This window comes from Macaca thibetana, chromosome 16 (genome assembly GCF_024542745.1).
Source record: "Macaca thibetana thibetana isolate TM-01 chromosome 16, ASM2454274v1, whole genome shotgun sequence".
NCBI classification, from domain to species: domain Eukaryota; kingdom Metazoa; phylum Chordata; class Mammalia; order Primates; family Cercopithecidae; genus Macaca; species Macaca thibetana.
In genome coordinates, this window is record NC_065593.1 from 63,192,412 (window position 1) to 63,216,898 (window position 24,487).

The 24,487-nt window shown below is 56.9% G+C and overlaps 1 protein-coding gene across 1 annotated transcript in view; it reads left to right on the top strand.

Annotated features, from left to right (window-relative positions):
- The first annotated feature begins 495 nt into the window (after positions 1–495).
- RHBDF2 (rhomboid 5 homolog 2) overlaps positions 496–24,487 on the top strand; it is a 30,055-nt gene continuing 6,063 nt past the window's right edge. Inside the window, exons 1-9 of the mRNA XM_050764209.1 lie at positions 496–602; positions 14,128–14,325; positions 19,532–19,702; positions 21,178–21,299; positions 21,754–21,949; positions 22,056–22,259; positions 23,279–23,407; positions 23,775–23,893; positions 24,025–24,219. Of these exons, the coding sequence (XP_050620166.1) occupies positions 19,553–19,702; positions 21,178–21,299; positions 21,754–21,949; positions 22,056–22,259; positions 23,279–23,407; positions 23,775–23,893; positions 24,025–24,219 (1,115 nt within the window). The 5' untranslated portion in view covers positions 496–602; positions 14,128–14,325; positions 19,532–19,552. The remainder of the gene's footprint in view (positions 603–14,127; positions 14,326–19,531; positions 19,703–21,177; positions 21,300–21,753; positions 21,950–22,055; positions 22,260–23,278; positions 23,408–23,774; positions 23,894–24,024; positions 24,220–24,487) is intronic.

Genomic DNA, 24,487 nt, shown 5'->3' on the forward strand with positions numbered 1-24,487 from the left:
AGCTAGGGGAGAGGCCTCGGGGTCCAGGAGGGAGAGGTGTTCAGGCCCAGCTTCCCGGGTACAGTGTGACTAGAGACTAAAAAGGTCAAGGGAACAGGCCCACCTGGCCTGAGGATGAGGGCGCTGGAGGAAGGGGATGGGAGATTGGGTGCTTTTTCTTGAGGGGGAGGGGCGACTTAAAGACAGCAATCCAGACCTAGATGACGTGTTTGGTCTGGGGTGGAGTGAGGACGCTAAGAGAGAAAGGACGGCGCCCTGAAGAGACCAGCTCGGGCGAAAACAAGGCTCTGCCCAGGCGGGGACCCAGCTGGGTGGAAGGCGGAGGCGGGAACCCAGGAAGCAGACAGAGCAAAGGCTGCGTCCGGCAGGCCCCGCCCCCCGGAGCCCGGCCCCGCCCCCCGGAGCCCGGCCCCGCCCCCCGGAGCCCGGCCCCGCCCCCCGGAGCCCGGCCCCGCCCCCCGGAGCCCGGCCCCGCCCCCCGACCGCCCGCGCGCAGGTAGGGAAGAGGCGGAGCGCCGCCGCCCCGCCCCCGAGGAGCCACCGCCCAGCCGCTCGCAGGCGCCGCACGGAGCTGCGTCCCGGGGACTTGGGGCCGCAGGGAGGTGAGCGCGGGGCGACGAGCGGGGCAGGGCTCACGGCAGCCCAGCCACAGGCGCTGGAAGGGTCTCGAGGTTGTGCCCGAGCCTGCCCTGGAGCGGTGGTGCGCGGCCAGGGAGGGTGCCCTGTGCCCGGTGCCCGCCCTGCGGAGCGCCTGGGTCCCACGTGGGCTCGGCTGGAGGCCCGGGCTGGCTCGGAAGGCGCCGGCGGGGCCGCTGAACCCGGTCTGCTGGCCCCTAGGGCTCGGCTCGAACAGGACGCCTAAGGGGTCCTTGGGTAACGGGGCGCCAGATGTAGGGGCAAGACGATTGGGCAGAGGTTTAAACCTCCGGAGGAAGAGAGGGAACTGCGCAGGGCAGTGCCGCCTGCGTCCCAGAAGTGCCTGCAGTTCAGACCCTTCTCTCCCCTTCGTTTTCTCCCGGGAGAGCACCGGGCAATTTGAGGCCGAAGTTTGTTGGTTGAGCCGGCCAAGGTGGAAACAGGTGCGGGGATGGGGATGAGGGAGCCGGACTCACACAGCGGGGCTGGACCGGAGCTCAGAAATTGGGCCCAGGAGTCCTGACTTCTGGATGGAGGGGCTGGGGAAGGTTGGCTTGGGCTTGCCTTTTACCTATTTGACCCCTCGGATGTTCCCCCAGGGCATTGGGTTAGAGACGGATGAGTCCCCTAGGGTACAGACCCCGCCCCACTCCCACGCCAGGGCGCAAAGGAAGCCTAGGTTTTGGTCCTGCCCCATTCCATGAAAGATTAACGGAGGGGGCTCTAAGGTTGGAGCTACTGAGAGGGTGGCAGCGGGTGTGTCTGAGGAGCAGAAGGCGGGGGGAGCTGACCCCACATGGGGAGGGGCTGCTATTGCCTGGGCGGCTGGCATCAGGCCCCCAGTGTGTGCCATTTGCTGGTAAAATAACGAGACCAGCATCTGTCTTATTTGACCATCACTGTCTGTAGGGCAGGGAGTGGAGTGGAAAGGGAGGCGTGTTTTAGAGCAGTGGTTCTCAACCAGGGGCGACTTTGCTTGCCATGGGATATTTGGCAATGTTGGAGTGATTTTGGGTGTCACACACTTGGGAGGGGAAGTGAGTGTTGTTACTGGCAGGTAGTGGGTAGAGGCCAGGGACGCCACCAGACATCTTCAGGGCACAGGACAGTCCGCACAATGAGGAATTATCCAGCCCAAAGTGCTGTGCTGTACTGTGCTGTGCTGAGGCTGGGAAACCCTGCGCAGCACCTGGTCGGTCAGGTTCCTTCTCAGTGATGCTCCCTCACTGGGGAAACTACCTCAGTTTTCCCGAGTGGTTAGAAGAGGAACTTGAAATAAACCTGAATGAGATAAGGGGTAAGGCAGTGTGAGGACACTTATTCCCCTTGCAAGAGTCCTCCTTTGGTGCCATGAGCCACCACTGTTCCCGATCTCCACTGGCCCTGCAGGAAGCTGGTCTGGGTGCTGTGGGGTAGAGGTTGGGAACAGGGGACCCCTTCGCAGCCCAGGCCTGGAGTGCTTAACCCCAGGGCAGTCTCCCAGGAAGGCTGGGCCGAGGCAGCCCTTGAGCTCAAATATCCCTGGGCTGGAAGGGTGGGCAAAGGATGAACTCTGTTCCCATAGATTTTCCCAAAGCTGAATTGCTGAGGCTGGCATGGGTGCCTGATACCATGTGACCTGCTGGAATTTTCCCTTCTGAACTCACACCTAACTCCTCCAATGATGTACACCTTTTGAAAGCGACATCCAAAGAGTATCAGGGCTCCTAATTCCTGGAAGCTCCCCAGGCTGCTTTCCTCCTGCAATAAAGAGGGCACCCTGGGTTAGCGGACGAGCCCTGGAGTGGGTCCAGCTGCTGGCGGGGTGGGAGCACCCTGCCTGTGGTGTTAGCAGAGGTGAGAGATGGGAGACATCAAAGCACAGGCCAGGCGGCCCCCCGGTAGGGATGACTCAGAGTTGTTTGTGTTGAGCTGGAGGAATGTACTTCCAGTTTTCTGGCAACAAGGAGGGGTGGCTGGCACGGTGGGAGAGGATCGGATGAAGCAGCCGCGTCCATGCCCAGGAGCCAGAGCCACTTCGCTGCCCTCCCTCCCCGTTTTCTTGCAGTAGCCATCACACCCATCTGTTCACTTCTGGACTCGGCCTTCTTGCCCGGGAACCCTGGTGGAGGTTTTCGAGCCTGGCTTCTTTTTGCTGGTGTTGGTGGGGTTTTGTTTGTTTGTTTTTGTTTTTATTTTTGTTTTTTTGGTCTCTCGACTGTAAAAGGCCGAAGTGAAACTCCCACCTTTTCATTTGCACAAAAAACAAAAGTGGCCTCCATTGCTGTGAGCCTCTTGAGGGACAGGGCTGAGCACCCAGACTTAGACAAAGTTGTTCAGAAAGTCAGCAGTGGAGCTCAGGTGTGAACCCAGTTGCCCACCCTCAGGCCCAGCCCAAGAGCCCCACAAACAAACCCTCGGTGACTCCTACCTGTCTATATCTGGTGTAGACACACACACACACACACACACACAGACACACACACAGAAACACAGACACACACAGAAACACACACAGAGACAGACACACATACACACAGAAACACATACAGACTCACACAGAAACACACACAGACTCACACAGAAACACACACACACACAGACACTCTCTCTCCAGCTCAGGAGGGGGACTTTTGTTCCTGTAAGAGGAGGAAAAAATTACACTACAAATGCTTTGGGTGACGCACCTGGGACCCGAGTCCTGCTCTGGGGTCAGTGGTGCTGTTTTGGCTGTGACCTCAGCTCTGGATACTGTGGTGGCCTCTCCACCAAGGTTTCTGTCCTCCTTGCTGTGTAAACTCTGCCCCAGACAAGGTGACAGATGACAGCAGAAGTCAAGGAGCTGCGCATACCTACCCGTGAGTGTCCGAGTGGCATGGCTCAGCCGCCTGGTGCTTCCCTTTGGGCCTGGCCCCCGCCTGCCGCTGGCACAGCACAGGGAAGACGTGTGCCCTCCTGGCTGCCTCTCCCCCTCCACACTCTCCTCAGATCTCTGTGCCACGCACTCTGGAGCAGGCCTCGGCACTGCCCTGTCTGCCCCAGGGGGTTTCCAGAGTGAGCTCACGCATCTGCACCGGCTGCACTGGCTGTCGGAAGCGGCTCCCGGTTTCCTATCCAGCTGAGCCAGGCTGGGGGAGGAGTGGCGGGGACGTCTGCGCCTGCCCAAGTGCAGGCTGACCTCGGCAGTGATAGTGGCTAGTCAGGGACAGCTCTCAGGGCACGGGCGGCTTCACAGGGAAACCAAGCCTGCCTGGAACATCGTTTTGCCTCCCAGGAGACCTGGATGGGTGTAAAGAAAAACACATTTTCTGGGAAGTACAAAGCGCCACCGTGTCCACGGCCCCTCCTTCGGCAAATGTATCCGGGCGCCCAGCTGGGAGTTGTTTGTGGTCCAAAAGCCACTGGAAGGCAGTTCCAGCCCCAATGCCCGGCTCCTCCAGGAAAGTGGTTTCAGCCCAGTGGGCAGCGCGGGAGGTGGGCCGGAGACACTGTTTGGAGTGTGAGGGGAACCTTGTGACCCGTGGAAAAGGATGGAGGAGGATTCCAAACTTCAGGAGCTGGGCCAAGGCCCAGGGGCTGCCGGGCACGGTCATCCATGTGTGTGCTCAATAGGATGGGGTCACTTAACTAGTCTGTGCCTCAGTTTCCCCAGCTGCACAGTGGAGTCACTAACAGTAATCTACCTGGAGGGTTACGTGAGGTGAGGATTCCCGTGGTGAAGGTGTACAGCCTTCAGTGCAGTGCCCGGCCATGGCAGGAGCAGTGAGGGGAGCCGTCGTGATAATGGTGTTAGGGTGGCTTCAGGTAGGGGCATGGCTGCCAGTCCATAGCACAGCCTTGGGAGATGGCCAAGGCCCTGCCTCATGGGCTGTCAAGGACTAGACGGGAACATGCATATGGAGCAGTGGCACTGTTGTTGTTGTTATTGTTATTCCGTAGGAGTGTGTCTGGGGTAGGGGGACCTCAGTGCCTTGGTGACCAAGGGAAACGAGGGTGGGTTTCCATCTGGGCATGAACTGTTGACCTCTGCCCGGGGGTTTTCCTGGCCTGCCAGTGTGTGTGTCACTGACGGTGGGGTGGGGAGCAGATCATGGAGCTGGTGCCCCTCAGCTGTTCTTTCCCTGGCGTAGGTTCCTGGGGCTGGGAGCAGGGTAAAGCTACCTCAAGTCTTGGTTTTCTCCTCTGCCTCCCCCGTGTGGCCCCCAACCCTGTGCTAGCAGGTGGTGCGGGGATGGCTTCCTGCCCTGATCTCCGCCAAGGCTCCCCAGGTTGTCAGCTCCATGTAGCCATAAGAAGATCTGGGGCCGAGTGCAGTGGCTCATGCCTGTAATCCCAGCACTTTGGGAGGCTGAAGCGGGCGGTCACAAGGTCAGGAGATGGGGACCATCCTGGCTAACATGGTGAAACTCCGTCTCTACTAAAAATACAAAAAATTAGCTGGGTGTGGTGGCAAGTACCTGTGGTCCCAGTTACTCGGGAGGCTGAGGCAGGAGAATCGCTTGAACTCAGAAGGCGGAAGTTGCAGCGAGCCAAGATCACACCACTGCACTCCAGCCTGGGCGGCAGGGCGAGACTCCGTCTCAAAAAAAAAAAAAAAAAAAGAGAGCGATCTGGAAGAGGAGGATTGAGGATGTGCTGTGGGGTTTGGAGTGGAAACAGGACTTTGAACCCTGGTCTAAGCCCCTTTTGACCTTGCCCGCCCGTGAGGATGATGACAGCTGCTTGTCACCCTCAGCCTCAACTAAATGAGCTCATGTTTGTAAAAGTCTTTTGCAAGCCGAGCAGTGCCACCCAGGCACTTAGGTGCTGTCCCTTCTTCATGAATTAAAGGCCTTTGCACGCGGGACTCACTCCAGCACCCCAAACACTCAGAGTCCTCACCCGTTCTTTTTCCCCTGCCCCTCACCAGTTCCAGGGTGGCAGGAGGCTGCAGAGTGTGGAGGTTAAGAGCGCAGGGCCCTGGCTGGGGTTGTAGCCCCACCACTCCCTAACTGTGGGACCTTGGATAGGTGACTTCATCTCTCTGAGCCTCAGTTTCCCCACCTGTCGAATAGAGATCTGTCCCCTGTGGGGCTCACGGCTCAGATAGAGACTAAGTGAGCGATGGTGGCAGAGCTCAGCCAGGAATAAAAGAAGCTTCCAACTGGGCGTTGGGTGTGTGCCAGGCAGCGTCCATTCATATCTGCTGTCATCTTCCCCGGCTCCCTCCATGGTGGGGCGTCACCGCATCTCACAGCAGAGGAGGCAGGCTCCGTAGCACCCACTTGCCCAAAGTCTCCCAGCAGGTAGGTGGCCAAGGCAGGTTTGAGTCCTGTCTCTGGCCCCTTGTTCCTCCTCATTCCTCAGCAAGAGAGCCCCACGCTGCCCCAAAGCAAGGTGCGGGCCATGAGCGGTTGGCTTTGCAGGCCTGCTTGGGACGAGCAACCTGGTGGGCTGGTGTCCAAGTGTCCTGAAACCCTGGCAGCCACTGGGACTAGGGCCAGCCTCTTCCCTGGGAAGCAGGGAGCCCCAGGGCAAGAATCTGGGAAATTAGGTTTATTGGTTCCTTAATGACTGTTTACAAGCTCAGAAGTGTCTGCCTGGCATTTTCCTCCCTGCTGAGGGGCTCCATGCAGCCAGGGGCAGAACTGGGTCTCCAGAAGTGTTCTGAGTGTGTCAAGGTGCGGGCCAGGGCCGCCGTCAGCTCCCTGGGCTCTGCATGCTCACACCCAGCCAGCCCAGGCCTATTTCTGGCTGGGTGACACTGGGCAAGGTGCTTACCTCTCTGTGCAGTAAGTGAGACCTCGCACCTCAGCTGAGCTGCTCCTGGGGTAAGCCTGCATTCATGGTGATGTAGTCACCTAGATCTTAGACCCTGGGAGGATACTAGCATCCTATGCATACACAGACTGAGGCTCAGAGATGTTCAGTGGCTTGCCCAAGATCACACAGCAGTTAGAGATGGGCCTATGACCCTGTCTTCCGCTATCAGGCCAGATTTTCACCATCTGGAGGCAGGTGGAAATCGGGCAGGCTCCTACTTTGTAAGCGCAGGACAGAGCCCTGTCTGTGTACATGGGGCAGTCACAAATGGAAATGGCCTGGTCACACCTTAGTGTCAAGGAGCTCCAGCAGGAGTGAACCGGACCTCTCACGCAGACCCCAGGCTGCATCCCATCCTGCCCCAACCGCTGGGCTTGTGCTGGACCGCCGCTGCTTCCAACGGCCGTGAAAACTCGGCTGCCGGGACGCAGACAGGCGGACTTTCATGAATGTTTGCAGCAAAGGGCAGTTCCCACCGTGCCTGTGTTGCTGTGGCACCGTGTGGTGCACACCCCACCCTGGAAACCCTCCAGTGTCCTGGTGTCTGACCCCAAATGGACAGGGCCTTTTGGGCCCCAGGGGCCACTTCTAACTCCTCCCCTTTACAACGATGCTGAGGGAGCAGGAGAACTGGGGTCCGGCGGCTGCGCGTGCCCCCTTCCCTTCATTGCCCCGAAGCCTGCAGTCCAGCCCCAGGCTCGGGAGCGGCTGCATCTTCCCTGGGATGTGGAAGGCACCTGTATCCCTGCCCAGCTGCTGCCACTTGCCTGCCTCCGCCAGCAGCTTTGTTTTGTTTTGTTTTGTTTGTGTGTTTTTTGAGATGGAGTCTTGCTCTGTCGCCCAGGCTGGAGGGCAGTGGCGTGATCTCAGCTAACTTCAACCTCCGCCTCCCAGGTTCAAGTGATTCTCCTGCCTCAGCCTCCTGAGTAGCTGGGATTACAGGCACCTGCCACCACGCTTGGCTAATTTTTGTATTTTTAGTAGAGATGGGGTTTTACCATGTTGGCCAGGCTAGTCTAGAACTCCTGACCTTGGTTGATCCGCCCACCTCAGTCTCCCAAAGTGCTGGGATTACAGGCGTGAGCCACTGTGCCCAGCCTCCACCAGCAGCTTTTGAAATCCAGAAATTTCCAGGGGAGGGCACTGTGGTGGGTGGGGCCTGGCACTGTGTCCAGCTCAAGAGGCCTGGCTGCACTGCCACCTCCTTTGATGCCCTCCCCTGTATCTTGCCAGCAACTGCTGCACCTTGGGCTTTGGGGATGCAGGGCTCGGGCACCCCCAGCTCAGCCTGCTTCCTGGACCAGGAACCCCAGCAGAGGAGGGGCGTTTGTATCTCTGCCATCCCTGCTGGCAGCGGGTCCTGAGAAAACCCAGATGGTTGGTGCAGAGGGGGCATCAGGCTGCACCACCCTAAGAACATGACATGTCACCCCCCAGCCCCCCGCAACACACACACGCAGGTTCACACCCTCATACCCTGATCTTGGTGGCTCCCTGGAGCGCAGCGCCCGCTTCCCGTGTCTGTGGTTGGCTTATGACACCCCAGCCACTCTAACCAGGTTAAAGGGAGCCCAGAGCCTGGGGCCTGATGGGAAAAAGCCCAAAGAAGTCAGGGGATGGTCAAGCCCCTGAACCTGCCCCTGGGGGTTCTTGATCTTCTGAACTGAGTTTGGGGCAAGCCCTGGAGGGGTGAGGAGGAGAAAGAAACGGCTCTCTGGGCCAGGGCCCGCTGTTAGTGGGATGTCTGGGGAGGTGTGTGAACCCACAGGCCGTTTTGTTTCTCTCCATCAGCGGCTGTGGGCTGAAGCATGTACCGGCGGAGTGGGTTGAGATCGTGTCTGCGCCCACTTACCACCAGCTCTGGCCTCTGGGGAGGTGGTGCTGAGAGGGAGGGAGAGCAGCTCCTGTTTGGCTTCTGGAGACAGACAGCTAGGTGTCCCACCCTTAGAGTCCCCAGCCCCCTCTCCCCTCTGCTAACTCTGCCGGTGGAGCTCACGCCGCAGCTCCTGCCAGCCCTGCCCTCCTGTTTTGTCTCTCATGACTCTCCCCAAATCCTGCCCCCAGGCCCCCAGCCAGCCTTCTTGCCACTTTGCTGCCCTTTACTCTTGCCCCTTCTACCTCTTGCCAGGGCAAGGAAGTGTGCAGGGCGGCGTCACTGGCTACGTGAGGCCCAGCTTGGGGATGCATGGGGAGATGTGAGGACAGCTGTCCCATGAGCTGTCCTTCCGGGCCTCTGGGGCTGGAGAAACCCCGGGGTCAGCAGAACTACGGGTTTTACTGGGGATTGCACACTGGGTGAGGCCCAGCTTCCTCTTTGCCGCTTTCTAAAAATGCCCTGGTTCCCAGCAGGGCCACAGGCAGGAAAAATGAGTTTCAGTTTCTATGGCAGGGAAGCTGGGGAGAGAAGCAGTTTCCTCGTCCCCAGCCCTCACCCTGGCATCCTGTGATTCAACCGGGAAGACGTGGCCCCAAGCCTCCCACCGCCCTCCTTCTGTCCTGACTGCCCACTCCCAGGGACGCCAGGTGACTCGCTTCACCCACCCGCAGCTCCGGAGCCAGGCTGGAAGCAGCTTCCGGCCCAGGGGGTGGTTCCCTACTTCCTCTCTTCAGGTGGCTAGAGCCCCTCCCTTCAGGAGGTCCCCTAAACTTCCTGGTCATATCCAGTGGGTAATAGTGGTCTCCCTCTTTCTTGTCTGGAGGGGAAGAGGCTGCTTACTCCTTATCCAAGGGCCTGTCCCACCCCTTTGTCCCCATTTCTGGCCACATGCAGGCTAAGCCCTTGCATCAAGCCTCTGCCTGTTTCCCTCTGGGCTGCACCTGCCACGCTCTCCCTGCCCCGCCCCCTAAAGCTCATAGAGCCCAGGGTTTGTGGGGACTGCACCCTTCATTAGCAAGACTCGGAGCCTCTAGAAACCCACTTGTGTGGGGGTGGGGAGTGTAGGGAGGTTGGTGGCACCAGGTGGAGAGAGAAAGGGAACTGCACCTGGGGGAGGTGGGAGGGGCAGTAGGCTGGGCCTGCCTGAAGGAGTGTGGCTTGTACAGTCCGCATGGTGGGGGGACCCTTGTACCCTGCCTGGGCTGGCTGGTAGGGCTCTGTTGGGGACCTCCCTGGGGGTGGCCTTGCTTACCCAGCTGTGCAGGACAGGCTTGGTTGGGAGTGCCCAGCCCCACCCTTTGTGGGGAAACCGGATTCTCTGGGCAGCAGTGGTAAATGGTGTCTGAGTCTGCATTTCTGTTGGATGTGCCTGAGCTCCGCTGCTGCTAGCTGGGTTATGCTATCTCCAGAGCTATCTGCAGTGGGGGAGGCCCTGAGCCTGGGCAGGGGAGTGTGCAGAGGCCTCAACCCATGGGACCTGGGGGGGATCTGAACTCTGCACTTCACTTTGTCTCAGAATTTCCCCGCCCCACCCTAAAGGAGGAGGAAATAGAATCTGTCCCACCCTAAGCCCCAGTCCCTCTCCCCAGGTCCCTTTGGCATCTCCCAGCTGGGCTGGGGCTGAAGGCCCTTCTCTGGGGTTGGCCACAGTGAGGTCAGGATCTGGCTGGGCAGGTGGCAGTGCTCCGCCTGTGGGCTGGGTGCGGAGGTGGGCCTGGGGGTCTTAGAGAGACAGCGGCGGATGTGACTGCGGGCCAGGAGGAAGCCTGGTCCCAGGGTGTCACCATTTCCCCTGCAGTGAGCAAGCATTTCTAGGGCTCGGAGACAAGTGCCGTGTGGGGCGGCTCCAGCTCGCCAGGACTTTTTTCTGTCTGGTTCCTGCCATCTGGACTTGAGCCATGCTGAAGGCCAGAGTGGGTCTAACAGTCCCCACTCCTTTCCCCGTTGAGCCCCAAGGAGGGGACTGGGCTTTTGCACCCCTACCCCAATTTCTGCACGAGTTGGAGGCCGTTGATCTCAATGGTGGAAAGCGGCTGGTGCAATCATGCTTTCACACTCCGTGTTTAGGCTTCATAGGTGTCAAAGCTGGGCCATGACCTTATCCCATTCCCTCAGAGAAGGGAACTGAGGCGGGAGAGTGTAGCTGCTGTCGGGCCGCCGCCCAGGCCTCTTGTGCTCTGTGGTTCAGACAGTGCTCCTGATGCCAGGCTCCCGCCCAGGAAGACGTGCCCACCCGCCTTGGACCTGTCTCTGCTCTCTGGTCTCAGACCACCTCTCTTTGGAACCCCCACCCCCCCCACGGATTGCCCTGGGGCTGACCAGGCTCTCCTCTCCCTCAGTGTGGGTTTTGGGAGCCTCTGTCATCAGGAGGTTGGCACAGATGCCAGCAGTGCAGCGGATCCTGGGCGGGGGTCTCAGCTGGGATGGCCTGGCCTTGGGATAGGGAGGCTGGCTGGGCAGAACCCCAGAACCAAAAGCAGTGCCTGCGGCGGGCTAGGGAGCTAGGTGGGGAGTCTAGTGGGGAGGTCCACTGGACGCTCATCCTGGCACAGCATGTAGCGTCCTCCATCCTGGCCCTGCTGAGGGGGCACAGCCAGCAGGGTAGGAGCTCTCAGTGGAGCCCTCCAGAGGGGGCTGCCTCCTGGAGCATCTGCAGGATGGGGGAGACCACTTCTCTCCAGGGCTGCTATGGACTGACTGACCACCCCCATCCCCACCCTCTCACTAGCTTCCGCTTCCCATTCAGTCAGCCATTGATGAGGGCCCCCTGGTTGCAGAATCCTGGGCTGCCCGGGGTTGGGTAGGGGACTCCGACACGTAGGTAAATCTGCGAGATGGCAGAGAGAGCAGGCAATAAAGTGACTGATTCTCTCTGGAGGTGACGTTTCACTTTCCTAGTAGGGCTTGGCCAGGCAGGGAAGGTGGAGCCTTGTGTGCCAGGCGCAACACTTCAGATGACAGGAGGTGAGAGCTTGGGGATGGCACAGGGATGTGGTTTGTCTGGTGAGGGCGTGGCAGGGAGGGCCGGCCTGAAGGGACCTCCAGGGAGGTGTAATCAGATCTGAGTTCCAGAAAGATCCTACCTGCTTGGCAACCTTAACTGAACTGGAGTCTGGAGGCCCCACCCTTGCACCCGGCTCCTTCCACTACTTGCCTCCCATCCCCCAGTGCCAGTTCCCCAGGGCAGTGCCCTCCCCATGCCCTCTTGGTGTACCCTGGTCCCAAAGGAGACCAAACTATGAACTTTTCCTGCAGAGGTCCCAGGTGAGGCTGTTGTCTTGGAGCTGTCCCCAGAGCAGGCTCAGGACGAGGGGACCTGGCCACAGCTTCAACCGAGTGGGGTCCCGGTGTGGCTGCCAGGGCTCCTTGGCACCAACCCAGCCCAGTGGATTGATCTCTGAGGACCTCGTCATACTCGGCCGGGCAGTCTGCCCGGGGTGGGTGGGGTCAGGACTCCCTAGCACTTGGGGATGGAAGGAGGTGAAGCCAGCACTGCTAGCCTTAAAGAAACGGGAGACATCCTAGCTCTGCCTCAATAGTTCTCCTCTGTACCCAGCATTCTGCTCCCCAAATGTCCCAAATATGCAGGGGGTCAAGGAACATTGTTGGATGGAATCACTGGGGGGCCTGGGCTACTCCCCAGCCTCTGATTTGCCCCATAGCGGCCCCTTAGGCACCTCTGGGGACCCCCAGGCCTCTGAGGAGCTTTGTTTGGAAAGCACTGGAATGCTGGACCAAGTTCCCTCTCTGGCTCCCTGAGAGGGGGGTCTTCTAGCCCCAGTCTTAGGGCAGGAGGGAGCCCGTCCCCTAGGAGCCCCCAGGCCCCGGAGCCAGACATCGGGCATCCTAGCTGCACCGTTTCTTGGCTATGTGAGCTTGGGCAAGTTACTGAACCCCTCTGAGCCTCCATTCACCATCTACAGAATGGAAGAAACACTAACGTCTCCCTGGAAGGTGTTTTGAAGGGTAATGCGTATAAAGGCCCAAACAAGGCCCAGCACAGTTAAGGACTTAATCCTGCCTGGCCTCGAGAGGGATTCCGGCACCTTGGGGTTCCCCTCAAAGGAGGACCTGGTCAGGACGTCTTAAAAACAAACAGGAATGCCCCTGGGTTTCGTGCTTTAAAATGGTTGATTTTATGTTGTATGGCTTTTAACTTCAATAAATTACTAATCAAAGCAACAAAACACTTCCAGATCATTTGAACTTTGCCTTAAGTATCAGTAGGCAGCTAGTAATTTCTGGACTTTGAAAGTTAAATATGTGGGGTTCTTTTGTTTTGTTTTGTTTTGTTTCAAGACTGAGTCTTGCTCTGTCACCCAGGCCGGAGTGCAGTGGTGGGATCTCAGCTCACTGCAACCTCTACCTCCCAGATTCAAGCAATTCTCTTGCTTCACCCTTCCTAGTAGCTGGGATTACAGGCATGTACCACCACGCCTGGCTAGTTATTTCGTTGTTTTTTTTTTTTGGTTTTGGTTTTGAGACAGTCTCGCACTGTTGCCCGGGCTGGAGTGCAATGGCACGATCTCAGCTCACTGCAACCTCTGCCTCCCATGTTTAAGTGATTCTCCTGCCTCAGCCTACTGAATAGCTGGGATTATAGGCGCCTGCCACCACACCTGGCTAATTTTTTGTATTTTTAGTAGAGATGGGGTTTCACTATGTTGGCCAGACTGGTCTCGAACTCTTGACCTCATGATCCACCCGCCTTAGCCTCCCAAAGTGCTGGGATTACAGGCATGAGCCACTGCACCCAGCCCTGGCTAATTTTTGAATTCTTTTTTTTTTTTTTTTTTTTTTTTTTTTTTTGAGACGGAGTCTTGCTCTGTCGCCCAGGCTGGAGTGCAGTGGCGCGATCCTGGCTCACTGCAAGCTCCACCTCCTGGGTTCACGCCATTCTCCTGCCCCAGCCTCCCGAGTAGCTGGGACTACAGGCACCCGCCACTGCGCCCGGCTCATTTTTTTTGTATTTTTAGTAGAGACGGGGTTTCACCGTGGTCTCGATCTCCTGACCTTGTGATCCGCCCGCCTCGGCCTCCCAAAGTGCTGGGATTACAGGCGTGAGCCACCGCGCCCGGCCTAATTTTTGAATTCTTAGTAGAGATGGGGTTTCACCATATTGGCCAGGCTGGTCTCGAACTCTTGACCTCATAATCTGCCCACCTCGGCCTCCCAAAGTGCTGGGATTACAGGCGTGAGCCCCTGCACCCAGCCTGAAAATACGTGGTTTTGTTTGTTTGTTTTTTGAGACAGAGTCTCCTTGTCGCCCAGGCTGGAGTGCAATGGCACAATCTCGACTCACTGCAACCTCCGCCTCCCAGGTTCAAGCAATTCTCCTGCCCCAACCTCCCAAGTAGCTGGTACTAAAGGTGTGCACCACCATGCCCAGCTAATTTTTGTATTTTTAGTAGAGATGGGTTTTCACCATGTTAGCCAGGCTGATCTCGAACTCCTGACCTCAGGTGATCTACCTGCCTCAGACTCCCAAAGTGCTGGGATTACAGGTGTGAGCTACTGCACCTGGCCGAAAGTTAAATGTTTCTGTACCATTCAAGTAATATTGAGAAAAATAACAGGGGCCATCTTGACTTTAATGTCCCATTCCAATCAGGTTCTCAGACCAGAGGACTGTTGTGAGGTGATTGGCTGTAAATACCCTGAGGCCAGTGCCCCTTGCTGCTTGGCACTCGGAGAAGCCTGATTAGCACCTTTAATCCCTCACCAGTAAGGCAGGTGGAATTGGCCCCATTTTACAGATGGGAAGACTGAGGTCAGGAAGGTTAAAGCACTCAGTGGTGGGCATGCTCCCTGGAACCGGCTCTCCTTTCTTCCAGCTGTGAGTGCCCAGGAAGCTGCACCACATGGCCTGGAGCTGTCTATCCGTCCTTGCAGCCACCTATCTGTCCGTCTGCCCTTCCACAGACTGAGGCTTGACGCCGGAGCATCTATACAGAGCAAGGAGAAGACAAGAACATGCTCTAAAGCCCTTTACAGCAAGACCCAGGAAGCCACAGGCAAACTCAGACTCGAAGGTAGGAAGCTGGGCGGCTGGGTGGCTGGACCCAGGGCACTGGCTGCTGTGGCCACGTCCAGATGCCTCCTGCGGGGCCCACACTCTCTATCTGAACAGCGGTGGACAGTGAATGAAGCAAGTTAATTCAGGGAGCGACAGGGAGGAATAAGGGCAGGGAAGGGATGGGCGCAGTGGCTCACGCCTGTAATCCCAGCGTTTTGGGAGGCCGAGGTGAGTGGATCACCTGAGGTCAGGAGTTCAAGACTGGCCTGACCAACACGGCAAAACCCCATCTCTACTAAAAATACAAAAAAATTAGCTGGGCATGGTGGCATGCACCTGTAGTCCCAGCTGCTTGGGAGGCTGAGGCAGGAGAATCGCTCGAACCTGGGAGGCAGAGGTTGCAGTGAGCCGAGATCATGCCACAGCACTCCAGCCTGGGCTACAGAGTGAGACTGCGTCTCAAAAAAAAAAAAAAATTGCCAGGCACGCTGGCTCACACCTGTAATCCGAGCACTTTGGGAGGCCGAGGCAGGTGGATCACCTGAGGTCGGGAGTTTGAGACCAGCCTGACCAACGTGAAGAAACCTGGTCTCTATTAAAATTATAAAATTAGCTGGGCATGGTGGTGCATACGTGTAATCCCAGCTATTCGGGAGGCTGAGACAGGAGAATTGCTTGAACCCAGGAGGCAGAGGCTGCAGTGAGCCGAGATTGTGCCATTGCATGCCACCCTGGGCAACAAGAACAAAACTCCATCTCAAAAAAAAGAAAAAAAAAAACAGGAAGGGAGGTGAGGTGGGACCGGCACTGCTCAAGGTGGGGCAGGAGGGCACTTGAACTGCAACGCGGAGGCTAAGAAGAGCCAGCCCCTCCGCTGTGTGATGGTCTGGGACAGTGACTGGACTGGCTCATTCAGAGGCCCAACATTATGGAGCACCTGCTTCACTGAGAGAGAATTCACACACCAGTCGATTCACCCATTTAAAGTGTACCATCAGTGTTTTTATTTATTTATTTATTTTTTGAGACAGGGTCTCACTCTGTTGTCCAGGCTGGAGTGCAGTGGCGAGATCATGGCTCACTGCAGCCTCGACCTTCCAAGCTCAAGCCATCCCTCTGCCTCAGCCTCCTGAGTAGCTGGGACTATATGCATGCACCACCATATCTGGCTAATTTGAAAATTTTTTTGTACAGATGGAGTCTCACTATGTTGCCCAGGCTGGTCTCGAACTCCTGGGCTCAAGTGATCTTCCTGCCTCAAACTCTCAAATTGCTGGGATTACAGGCATGAACCACCGCTCCCAACCCTCCGTAGTTTTAATGTATTCACAGACGCTGGGCACGGTGGCTCACACTTGTAATCTCAGCACTTTGAGAGGCTGAAGCAAACTTGAGGTCAGGAGTTCCAGAATAGCCTGGCCAACATGGTGAAACCCCATCTCTACTAAAGATACAAAAATTACCCGGGCGTGGTGGCTTACGCCTGTATTCCCAGCTACTCGGGAGGCCGAGGCAGGAGAATCGCTTGAACCTGGGAAGCGGAGGTTGGCAGTGAGTCAACATCGCACCACTGCACTCTAGTCTGGGTGACAGAGCAAGACTCTGTCTCAAAAAAATATATGTGTGTGTGTGTGTATATATGTACATATTTATACATATTCACATACAAAACCATCACCACAGTTTTAGATTGCTTTCATCACCCCCTAATGAAAGCCTGCACCCTTTAGCTGTCACCCCCCACCCAGTCCCCACCTTCCCAGCCCTAAGAACCACTAACCTGCTTCTGTCTGCAGATTTCCCTATTCTATTCTGGGCTTTCATATGAATGGACTCATGCAGAGGTGGCCACCGTGACTGGCTCCTGTCCCTGGGCACAATGTTCTCAAGGCTCGCCCATGTTGTAGCTTTATTGGGACTTCCTTTCGTGGCTGAAGGATGCTCCATTGTGTGGCTCAATCACATTTTATATTTGTGCCTTCATCTGCTGACGAGCACTTGTGTTGTTTCCCTGCTCGGGCTCTGCAGAGCCGTTGCTGCCGGGTACTTCCTGTCCAGGTTTCTGTGTGGACACAGTGCTTCAGTGTGTGAAGCCATCTGCTCTTTTTTTTTTTTTTTTTTTTCCTGAGACGGAGTCTCACTCTGTCACCTAGGCTGGAGTGCAGTGGTGAGATCTCGGCTCACCACTAACTCGGCCTCCCGGATTCAAGCGATGCTCCTGCCTCAGCCTCCAGAGTAGCTAGGATTACAGGGATGCGGCACCACGCCCAGCTAATGTTTTTTGTATTTTTAGTAGAGATAGGCTTTCTCCATGTTGGTCAGGCTGGTATCGAACTCCCGACTTCAGGTGATCCGCCCACCTCTGCCTCCCAAAGTGCTGGGATTACAGGCGTGAGCCACTGCGCCCAGCCACAGCTGGGGGTTTTAACAAGAAGACGGTCATGGGGCAGAGCAAGAGATGAAAGGAAGGCAATGAAACAGGCAGAGGTGTTAATTCTGGTGGAGTCAGAGGGGAATTGGGGACTGGCGGCATATGCACAGGAAAGCCCCAGATGGAGTACTGGGCAAGAGCTCTGAAATTCGGTGTGCGCTTACCCTTCAATCCAGCCATTCTCCTTCCAGAACTTGATCTTGTAATACTAAAACAAGCACATGTGGTGTATGCAAGGGTGTTAGTTGCAACATCAGACCCATGTCTCAAATTCTGGAAACATCCTAAATAACCAGCAATCCGGACTTAAGTAAATCTTGGTGCATTCCACTCTATGAAATCTTTGTATTCATCAAAAAAGACAGAGGCCTAGGGCCAGGCATGGTGGTTCACACCTGTAATCCCAGCACTTTGGGAGGCCGAGACAGGTGGATCACCTGAGGTCAGGAGTTCAAGACCAGCCTGACCAACATGGAGAAACCCCATCTCTACTAAAAATACAAATGCCTGTAATCCCAGCTACTCAGGAGGCGGAGGCAGGAGAATCACTTGAACCTGGGAGGCGGAGGTTGCGGTGAGCCGAGATCACGCCACTACACTCCAACCTGGGTGGCAGAGTGAGACCCCATCTTAAAAAAAAAAAAGGTCTATCTGTATGTGTTAACAGAAAAATTTGTCTACAATGCAGATAAAATGATAGAGTGTGGGCAGGGCATGGTGGCTTACACCTGTAACCCCAGCTACTTGGGATGCTGAGGCGGGAGAATTGCTTGAACCTGGGAGGCGGAGGGTGCAATGAGCCAAGATCACACCACTGCACTCCAGCCTGGGCAACAGAGTGAGATCCTGTCTCAAAAAACAAAAAAAAAAGTTACGAGTATGTGTAAAATTTTGAAGTATGTAGTTTCCAGGCCCAGAGAGGCCTTCCAGAGGGTAGGGGGAAAGGTGGGTCACGTGCTCATGTGCTGCTTTATAGAATACTGAATTTTTTTTTCTTTTTGTTGAGATGGAGTCTCTCACTGTCACCCAGCCTGGAGTGCAAGGCACAATCTTGGCTCACTGCAACCTCCGCCTCCCGCGTTCAAGCAATTCTTCTGCCTCAGCCTCCCAAGTAGCTGGGAGTACAGGCGCCCGCCACCACGCCCGGCTAATTTTTTGTGTTTTTAGTAGAGAAGGGGTTTTACCGTGTTGGCCAGGCTGGTCTCGAACTCCTGACCTCGTGATCTGCCCGCCTCAGCCTCCCAAAGTGTTGGGATTACAGGCGTGAGCTAGTGTGCCCAGCTGAATTTTTTTTTTCTTTGAGACGGAGTCTTACGCTGTCGCCCAGGCTAGAATGCAGTGCTATGACCTTGGCTCACAGCAATCCCTGCCTCTCATGTTCAGGCGATTCTCCTGCCTCAGCCTCCCGAGTAGTTGGAACTACAGGCATGAGGCACTATGCCTGGCTGATTTTTGTATTTTGGTAGAGATGGAGTTTCACTCTGTTGGCCAGGCTAGTCTCGAACTCTTGGCCTCAAGTGATCCATCCACCTCAGCCTCCCAAAGTGTTGGAATTATAGGTGTGAGCCACTGCACCCGGCTGTGTGATTTTTTTTTTTTTCAATGAGCATATGCCACTTTTATTGTTAAACAATGTTCTCACTATGGGGGAAAAAGTGCCAGACAGGTGGCAGTTTTAGTTATCTTTTTTTTTTTTTTTTTTTGAGACATTGTCTAGCTCTGTCGCCCAGGCTGGAGCGCAGTGGCATGATCTTGGCTTACTGCAACCTCTGCCTCCTGGGTTCAAGCAATTCTCATGCCTCAGCCTCCCAAGTAGCTGGGGATTATAGGCATGTGCCACTACTCCTAGCTAATTTTGTATTTTTAGTAGAGACGTGGTTTTACCACATTGACCAGGCTGGTCTCAAACTCCTGACCTGAGGTGATCTACCTGCCTCGGCCTCCCAAAGTGCTAGGATTACAGGCAGGAGCCACGCGCCCAGCCAGTTTTAGTTCTCTTTGAAAACTGAACTGGGGCTGGGCACAGTGAGCTTGTACCTGTAATCCCAGCACTTGGGAGGCTGAGGCAGGCAGATGGCTTAAGCCCAGGAGTTCCCGACCAGCCTGGCTAACATGGAGAGACCCCACCTCTACAGAAAAAAGACAAGAAAAATAAACTGGGCGACCTTGGGGGACAGGGACCAGTATGGTAGGTTTCTCATCTCTTGGCCCACCTCGGCCTCCCAAAGTGCTAGTATTGCAGGCGTGAGCCACCGTCCCTGGCCTGCATCTTCGTGTTCTTTTCAGGCTTTGTTTCTTGCCTGGAGCGGAGAGATCAGAAATTGAATGAAGTAGTAAGTTGAGGACCTCCCAGACCCATATGGTCCGGGATGCAAATGATGTTCAGAAATAGACTTCACTCCAACCACTGGGCATGAGGTTCAGCCTGGTTCAGGCTGGGTTTAGTCCCCAGGGATGTTTGTTTTTGTTTTGTGTGTGTGTGTGTGTGTGTGTGTGTGTGTGTGTGTGTGTGTGTGTTGTTTTCAGAGTCTTGCTCTGTTGCCAGGCTGGAGTGCAGTGGCACGATCTCAGCTCACTGCAACCTCTGCCTCCTGGGTTCAAGCCCTTCTGCCCCAGCCTTCCGAGTAGTTGGGATCACAGGCGTGAGCCACCACGCCTGGCCCCGCAGAGATGTTTGAGCCAACTTTAGGCAGGTTGGTTCTCGGTCTGCGCTGCGTGCCCTGGCGTCAGGGTCCTGACACCCCGCCACCCCTTCCACCACCCACCGCTGCTCTCTCGGTCTCCATTCCAGCCCTCCCACCGCCTGCCCACAATGGCCTCTGCTGACAAGAATGGCGGGAGCGTGTCCTCTGTGTCCAGCAGCCGCCTGCAGAGCCGGAAGCCACCCAACCTCTCCATCACCATCCCGCCACCCGAGAAAGAGAACCAGGCCCCTGGCGAGCAGGACAGCATGCTGCCTGAGGTAAGGGGGCTGGCCTGGGGGCTCACTGTCCTGCCACAGGCAACAGATGTGCCCATGTGACACCTTCTGGACAGTTTCACTTCCCAGAGGGGCTCCTTCCTGAGCCACAGCTGCTGCCTGTGCAGCCCTTGACTCGGGCCCCACCCCCTCCTTCCTGGGCCCGAAATATCACAGGGAGTAAGGCCAGGAACCGGGCTCACTCTCACCATGGTCAGAGGCACATAGGAAGGCCAAGAAAGGGCTTGCTGGTAACCCTGGGGCCCTGGCTGTTTTCATTTCACCCCCTAGGCCTGGACTCTTGGTCTCTCTTCTGAGGGCTGGGGGCTTTCTTTGCCATGGGTAAGCAGGGGACAGTGTCTCCCTGGCATCAGCAGCCCGCCTAGGCAGTGCCCGCTTCCTGTGAGAGGACGAAAACGAATCAGTGTTTCCGACAGTCTGGTCTAGTGCCCCATAAAGAACTCATTGAAAACAGGCTTGTAGCAGCGTGGGCTTCCTGCACAGCCTGGAGTATAAAGGGAAGCGATGTTAACGCCCCCCGCTCACCCGAGAACTCTGCAGAAGACACAGCAGCAGGCAGGAGGGGAGGGACTGGATGAGGAGTTGGGAAAACACTTGCTGGGATTGATGGAGAAACGTTAGACAATGGCGATTTTAAATTCAGAATGAGGCTGGGTGCGGTCGCCTCGTGCCTGTAATCTCATCACTTGGGGAGGCTGAGGCAGCCAGATCACTTGCGCCCAGGAGCTCAAGACCAGACTAGGCAACACAGCAAGACCCTGTCTCTGCAAAAACAAAAAACAAAAAACAAAAAGAGCTGGGTGTGGTGGCACATGCCTGTAATCCCAGCTAGTTAGGACACTGAAGTAGAAGGCTTGCTTGAGCCTGGGAGGTCGAGGCTCCAGTGAGCTATGATGGTGCCACTGCCCTCCAACCTGGGCAACAGAGCAAGACTCTGTCCCAAAAATATATATATATAGGCCGGGCATGGTGGCTCATGCCTGTAATCCCAGCACTTTGGGAGGCTGAGACAGGCGGATCACTTGAAGTCAGAAGTTCGAGACCAACCTGGCCAACATGGTGAAACCCTGTGTCTACTAAAAATACAAAAATTAGCCGGGTGTGGTGGCACATGCCTGTAGTCCCAGCTACTCAGGAGGCAGAAGAATCGCTTGAACCTGAGAGGCGGAGGTTGCAGTGAGTCGAGATCACACCACTGCACTCCAGCCTGGACAATAGAGCAAGACTCCATCTCAAAAAAATATATATACACACACACACACACACACACACACACATACACATATATACACACACACACACATACATTTATATATATTTCCAAATGAAAGCAGATTGGGGCATAAATCGGGGTTGAGGTGTGTTCTCAGGGTTTTCAGAATGGGAGGCTAAAGAAAAGCCAGCCCAGGACCTGGGCTGCACACACCACCACCTGCCCTCCCTCCTTCCTCCCCAAGAGGAAGAACCCAGCCTACTTGAAGAGCGTCAGCCTCCAGGAGCCACGCAGCCGATGGCAGGAGAGCTCAGAGAAGCGCCCCGGCTTCCGCCGCCAGGCCTCGCTGTCCCAGAGCATCCGCAAGTGAGCCCCCCTACACCCAAGCCCAGCACCCCCCACCCAGTGACCTATGGATTCTTGGTGCCTGGACATTATTGGGCCCGGTCCCTGCGTCCCCTCTCTGGAAGGAGGAGGCGGGCATTAATGAGCAATGTCTCCCTGCGACCTAATATCATGGTATAGATGGGGAAGTGGGTATGTGCCTTGTGGAATGTCACGGTGTGGAGGCTGAGAGGCTTCGAGGAGCTGGGTGGATCAGTGTGGAGGTGCCTGGGGCCCTAGCCTGGCTCCTCATGCTCCACTCATCCCCTGCTTCTGCTCTTCTGGTCACTGGGCTCCAGCCAGGGGCCTCACAGGCAGATGCACCCCCACCTCCCTGCAGGCATGCGGGCACACACGTGCCATCACCCCTTCTGCACACTCACATGCACAGGCTCAGGCAGGCACATGCCCACCTGTCCCTTGTCTGCTTCCGCAGGGGCGCAGCCCAGTGGTTTGGAGTCAGTGGCGACTGGGAGGGGCAGCGGCAGCAGTGGCAGCGCCGTAGCCTGCACCACTGCAGCGTGCGCTACGGCCGCCTGAAGGCCTCGTGCCAGCGTGACCTGGAGCTCCCCAGCCAGGAGGCACCATCTTTCCAAGGCACTGAGTCCCCAAAGCCCTGCAAGATGCCCAAGGTGGGATCCATGGGAAAGGGGGCAGGGGTGGGGACCCTAGTGGCTCTGCTCACCACCCCTCTCCCTTCTAGATTGTGGATCCGCTCACCACCCCGCTCCCTTCCAGATTGTGGATCCGCTGGCCCGGGGCCGGGCCTTCCGCCACCCAGAGGAGATGGACAGGCCCCACGCCCCGCACCCGCCACTGACCCCCGGAGTCCTGTCCCTCACCTCCTTCACCAGCGTTCGCTCTGGCTACTCCCACCTGCCGCGCCGCAAGAGAATGTCTGTGGCCCACATGAGCTTTCAAGCTGCTGCTGCCCTCCTCAAGGTACAGGGCTCCCTGCAGGGCCCCCACCTCTGCCCAGCCTCCCTCCCTTGCCCCTCCCTTCCACTCCTCATAGTAGCCTCCCCTAAAGCTCACCTGGGTATCTGCCTTCGGTGCCAAGGACAGTGGATGTGCTGGGATCCCTGGGCAAAGAGGGACCCTGAAGCCCAGCACCCAGGCGTCCATCCTTCTGTCTTAAATCTCGTGTGACCCCCTGCCACATTTTGGAACCTGGTCTCTGTGCTGACTCTTAAGCTGGGGAGGTGGGAAGGGAGATGTGCACTCGCTCCTCACCCACCCGGGTTTTCCGAGTCCCTGTTATGTGCTGGGCACCGGGTGCAGAGCCATCGCCATCCTGGCTGAGCTCGCAACCCAGGGTGAGAGGGTCACCATTCAGGGTGGTCAGTTTGGGAGAGCGGCTGGTATCAGGGAAGACACTGAGTTAAGCCCAGAAAAAAACAAAGAGATGTTCACTAGGGAAGGAGGGGAACAGAATTCTCAGCAGAGGGAATGGCCTGTGCAAGGGCCAGGAGCCCAGAGGAAGTGCAGTGTTTTGAGGGAGCAGCAGGCGGTTTGATGCGGTTTTAGTGAGGCGTGGTTATGGGAGCTGTGGCAGGAGATGGGGTCAGAAAGGTGGGCAGGGGCCTGGTATTCCATGCCAAGAAACAGGACAAGGAGACATGGCCTGAGCCTCGGGAGTGAGGGTATAGAATGTGGGTTGCTTTGAGTGTTAGGGTACCAGCAGCCCAAGGCAGAGGGGCAGCAGGGACCAAGGGAAAGGTGACTCCAAACTGTGCCAATAGTGGTGTGCCAGCAGAAGCTGGTGCCTCATTTCCTGGCATTCCAGTCTCAGGAGCTCCTCTTGCCCGTTTAGCTTGCAGAACCTCCATGCTTTGGGCAGTATCCCTCCTCCCAAGGCGCTGCCTGCAGGCGGATGGGCTTGATGATTCCTTCGGTGTTGGGGCTGGGGGCCCAGGTGGCCAGGCTCTGGTCCTGATGGCTGTGCTTCTGCCCGTGCACAGGGGCGCTCGGTGCTGGATGCCACCGGACAGCGGTGCCGGGTGATTAAGCGCAGCTTTGCCTTCCCGAGCTTCCTGGAGGAGGATGCGGTCGATGGGGCAGACACGTTTGACTCCTCGTTTTTTAGTAAGGCAAGCATGGGGTGTGGGCCCTCAGGGACAGCAGCGGTGGGGTGGGGTGGCCTGGGAGCTGGGTGAGGTGACTTTGGCCTTGATCATGTTCAGGAACCCCTGAGCGACCCAGAGGCCCACTGGTGGGATGTGGCATGGTCCTGTGTGAAGCTGCTGGGCCCCCGTCTTTCTGTTGGGTAGGGCGAAGACCTGCGGTGGGGCACAGTGCCACCCGGGAAAGTCACCACTGGGGCCGACGGGCATGTGGCTTCCTGCTTCATTGTGAAGAGCCTGTCGGTTCAGCCGTGTCCTGCCCTTGAATTGAGGTGCTGGGAGGCTGTGTGTGGGACAGACTCCTTACACTGTATTTTCATGTCCCCCACCCCAGGAAGAAATGAGCTCCATGCCCGATGATGTCTTTGAGTCCCCCCCACTCTCTGCCAGCTACTTCCGAGGGATCCCACGCTCAGCCTCCCCTGTCTCCCCTGATGGGGTGCAAATCCCTCTGTGAGTGCTGGACAGAGTCCCTCCTCCAGGCCAGCCACCAGCCTGGCCCCCAAGCCCCTTCTGAGCTGCCCTGGTGGGGTCTGGGAGTGTTTTGGTGGGGGTATCAGGCTGAAAGCCACCATCCCCACCAGGAAGGAGTGTGGCCGAGCCCCAGTCCCTGGGCCCCGGCGCGGCAAGCGTATCGCCTCCAAGGTGAAGCACTTTGCCTTTGATCGGAAGAAGCGGCACTACGGCCTGGGCGTGGTGGGCAACTGGCTGAACCGCAGCTACCGCCGCAGCATCAGCAGCACCGTACAGCGGCAGCTGGAGAGCTTCGACAGCCACCGGTGAGGTGGCGCCCTGGAGTCTACAGGAGGGCCTGGAAGCTTCCAGATTCCTCTGGGCCCTCCTAAAGCGCTCCCTTACTCATTCAGCAGGTGTTTCATGAGTACCTCCTGCGGGTCAGGAGTGTAGCGACAAGCTCAAAGGCGCACCCTGTCCTAAGGGTTGTGCACATGACCTGGGAAGGGCCTGGAGTGTTTGCTGCTTCTCCTCCACCCCATGCTTTCTGAGCCTGTGTCCTCAGCCTTGCTCCCTAACAGCAGTCAGTCAACA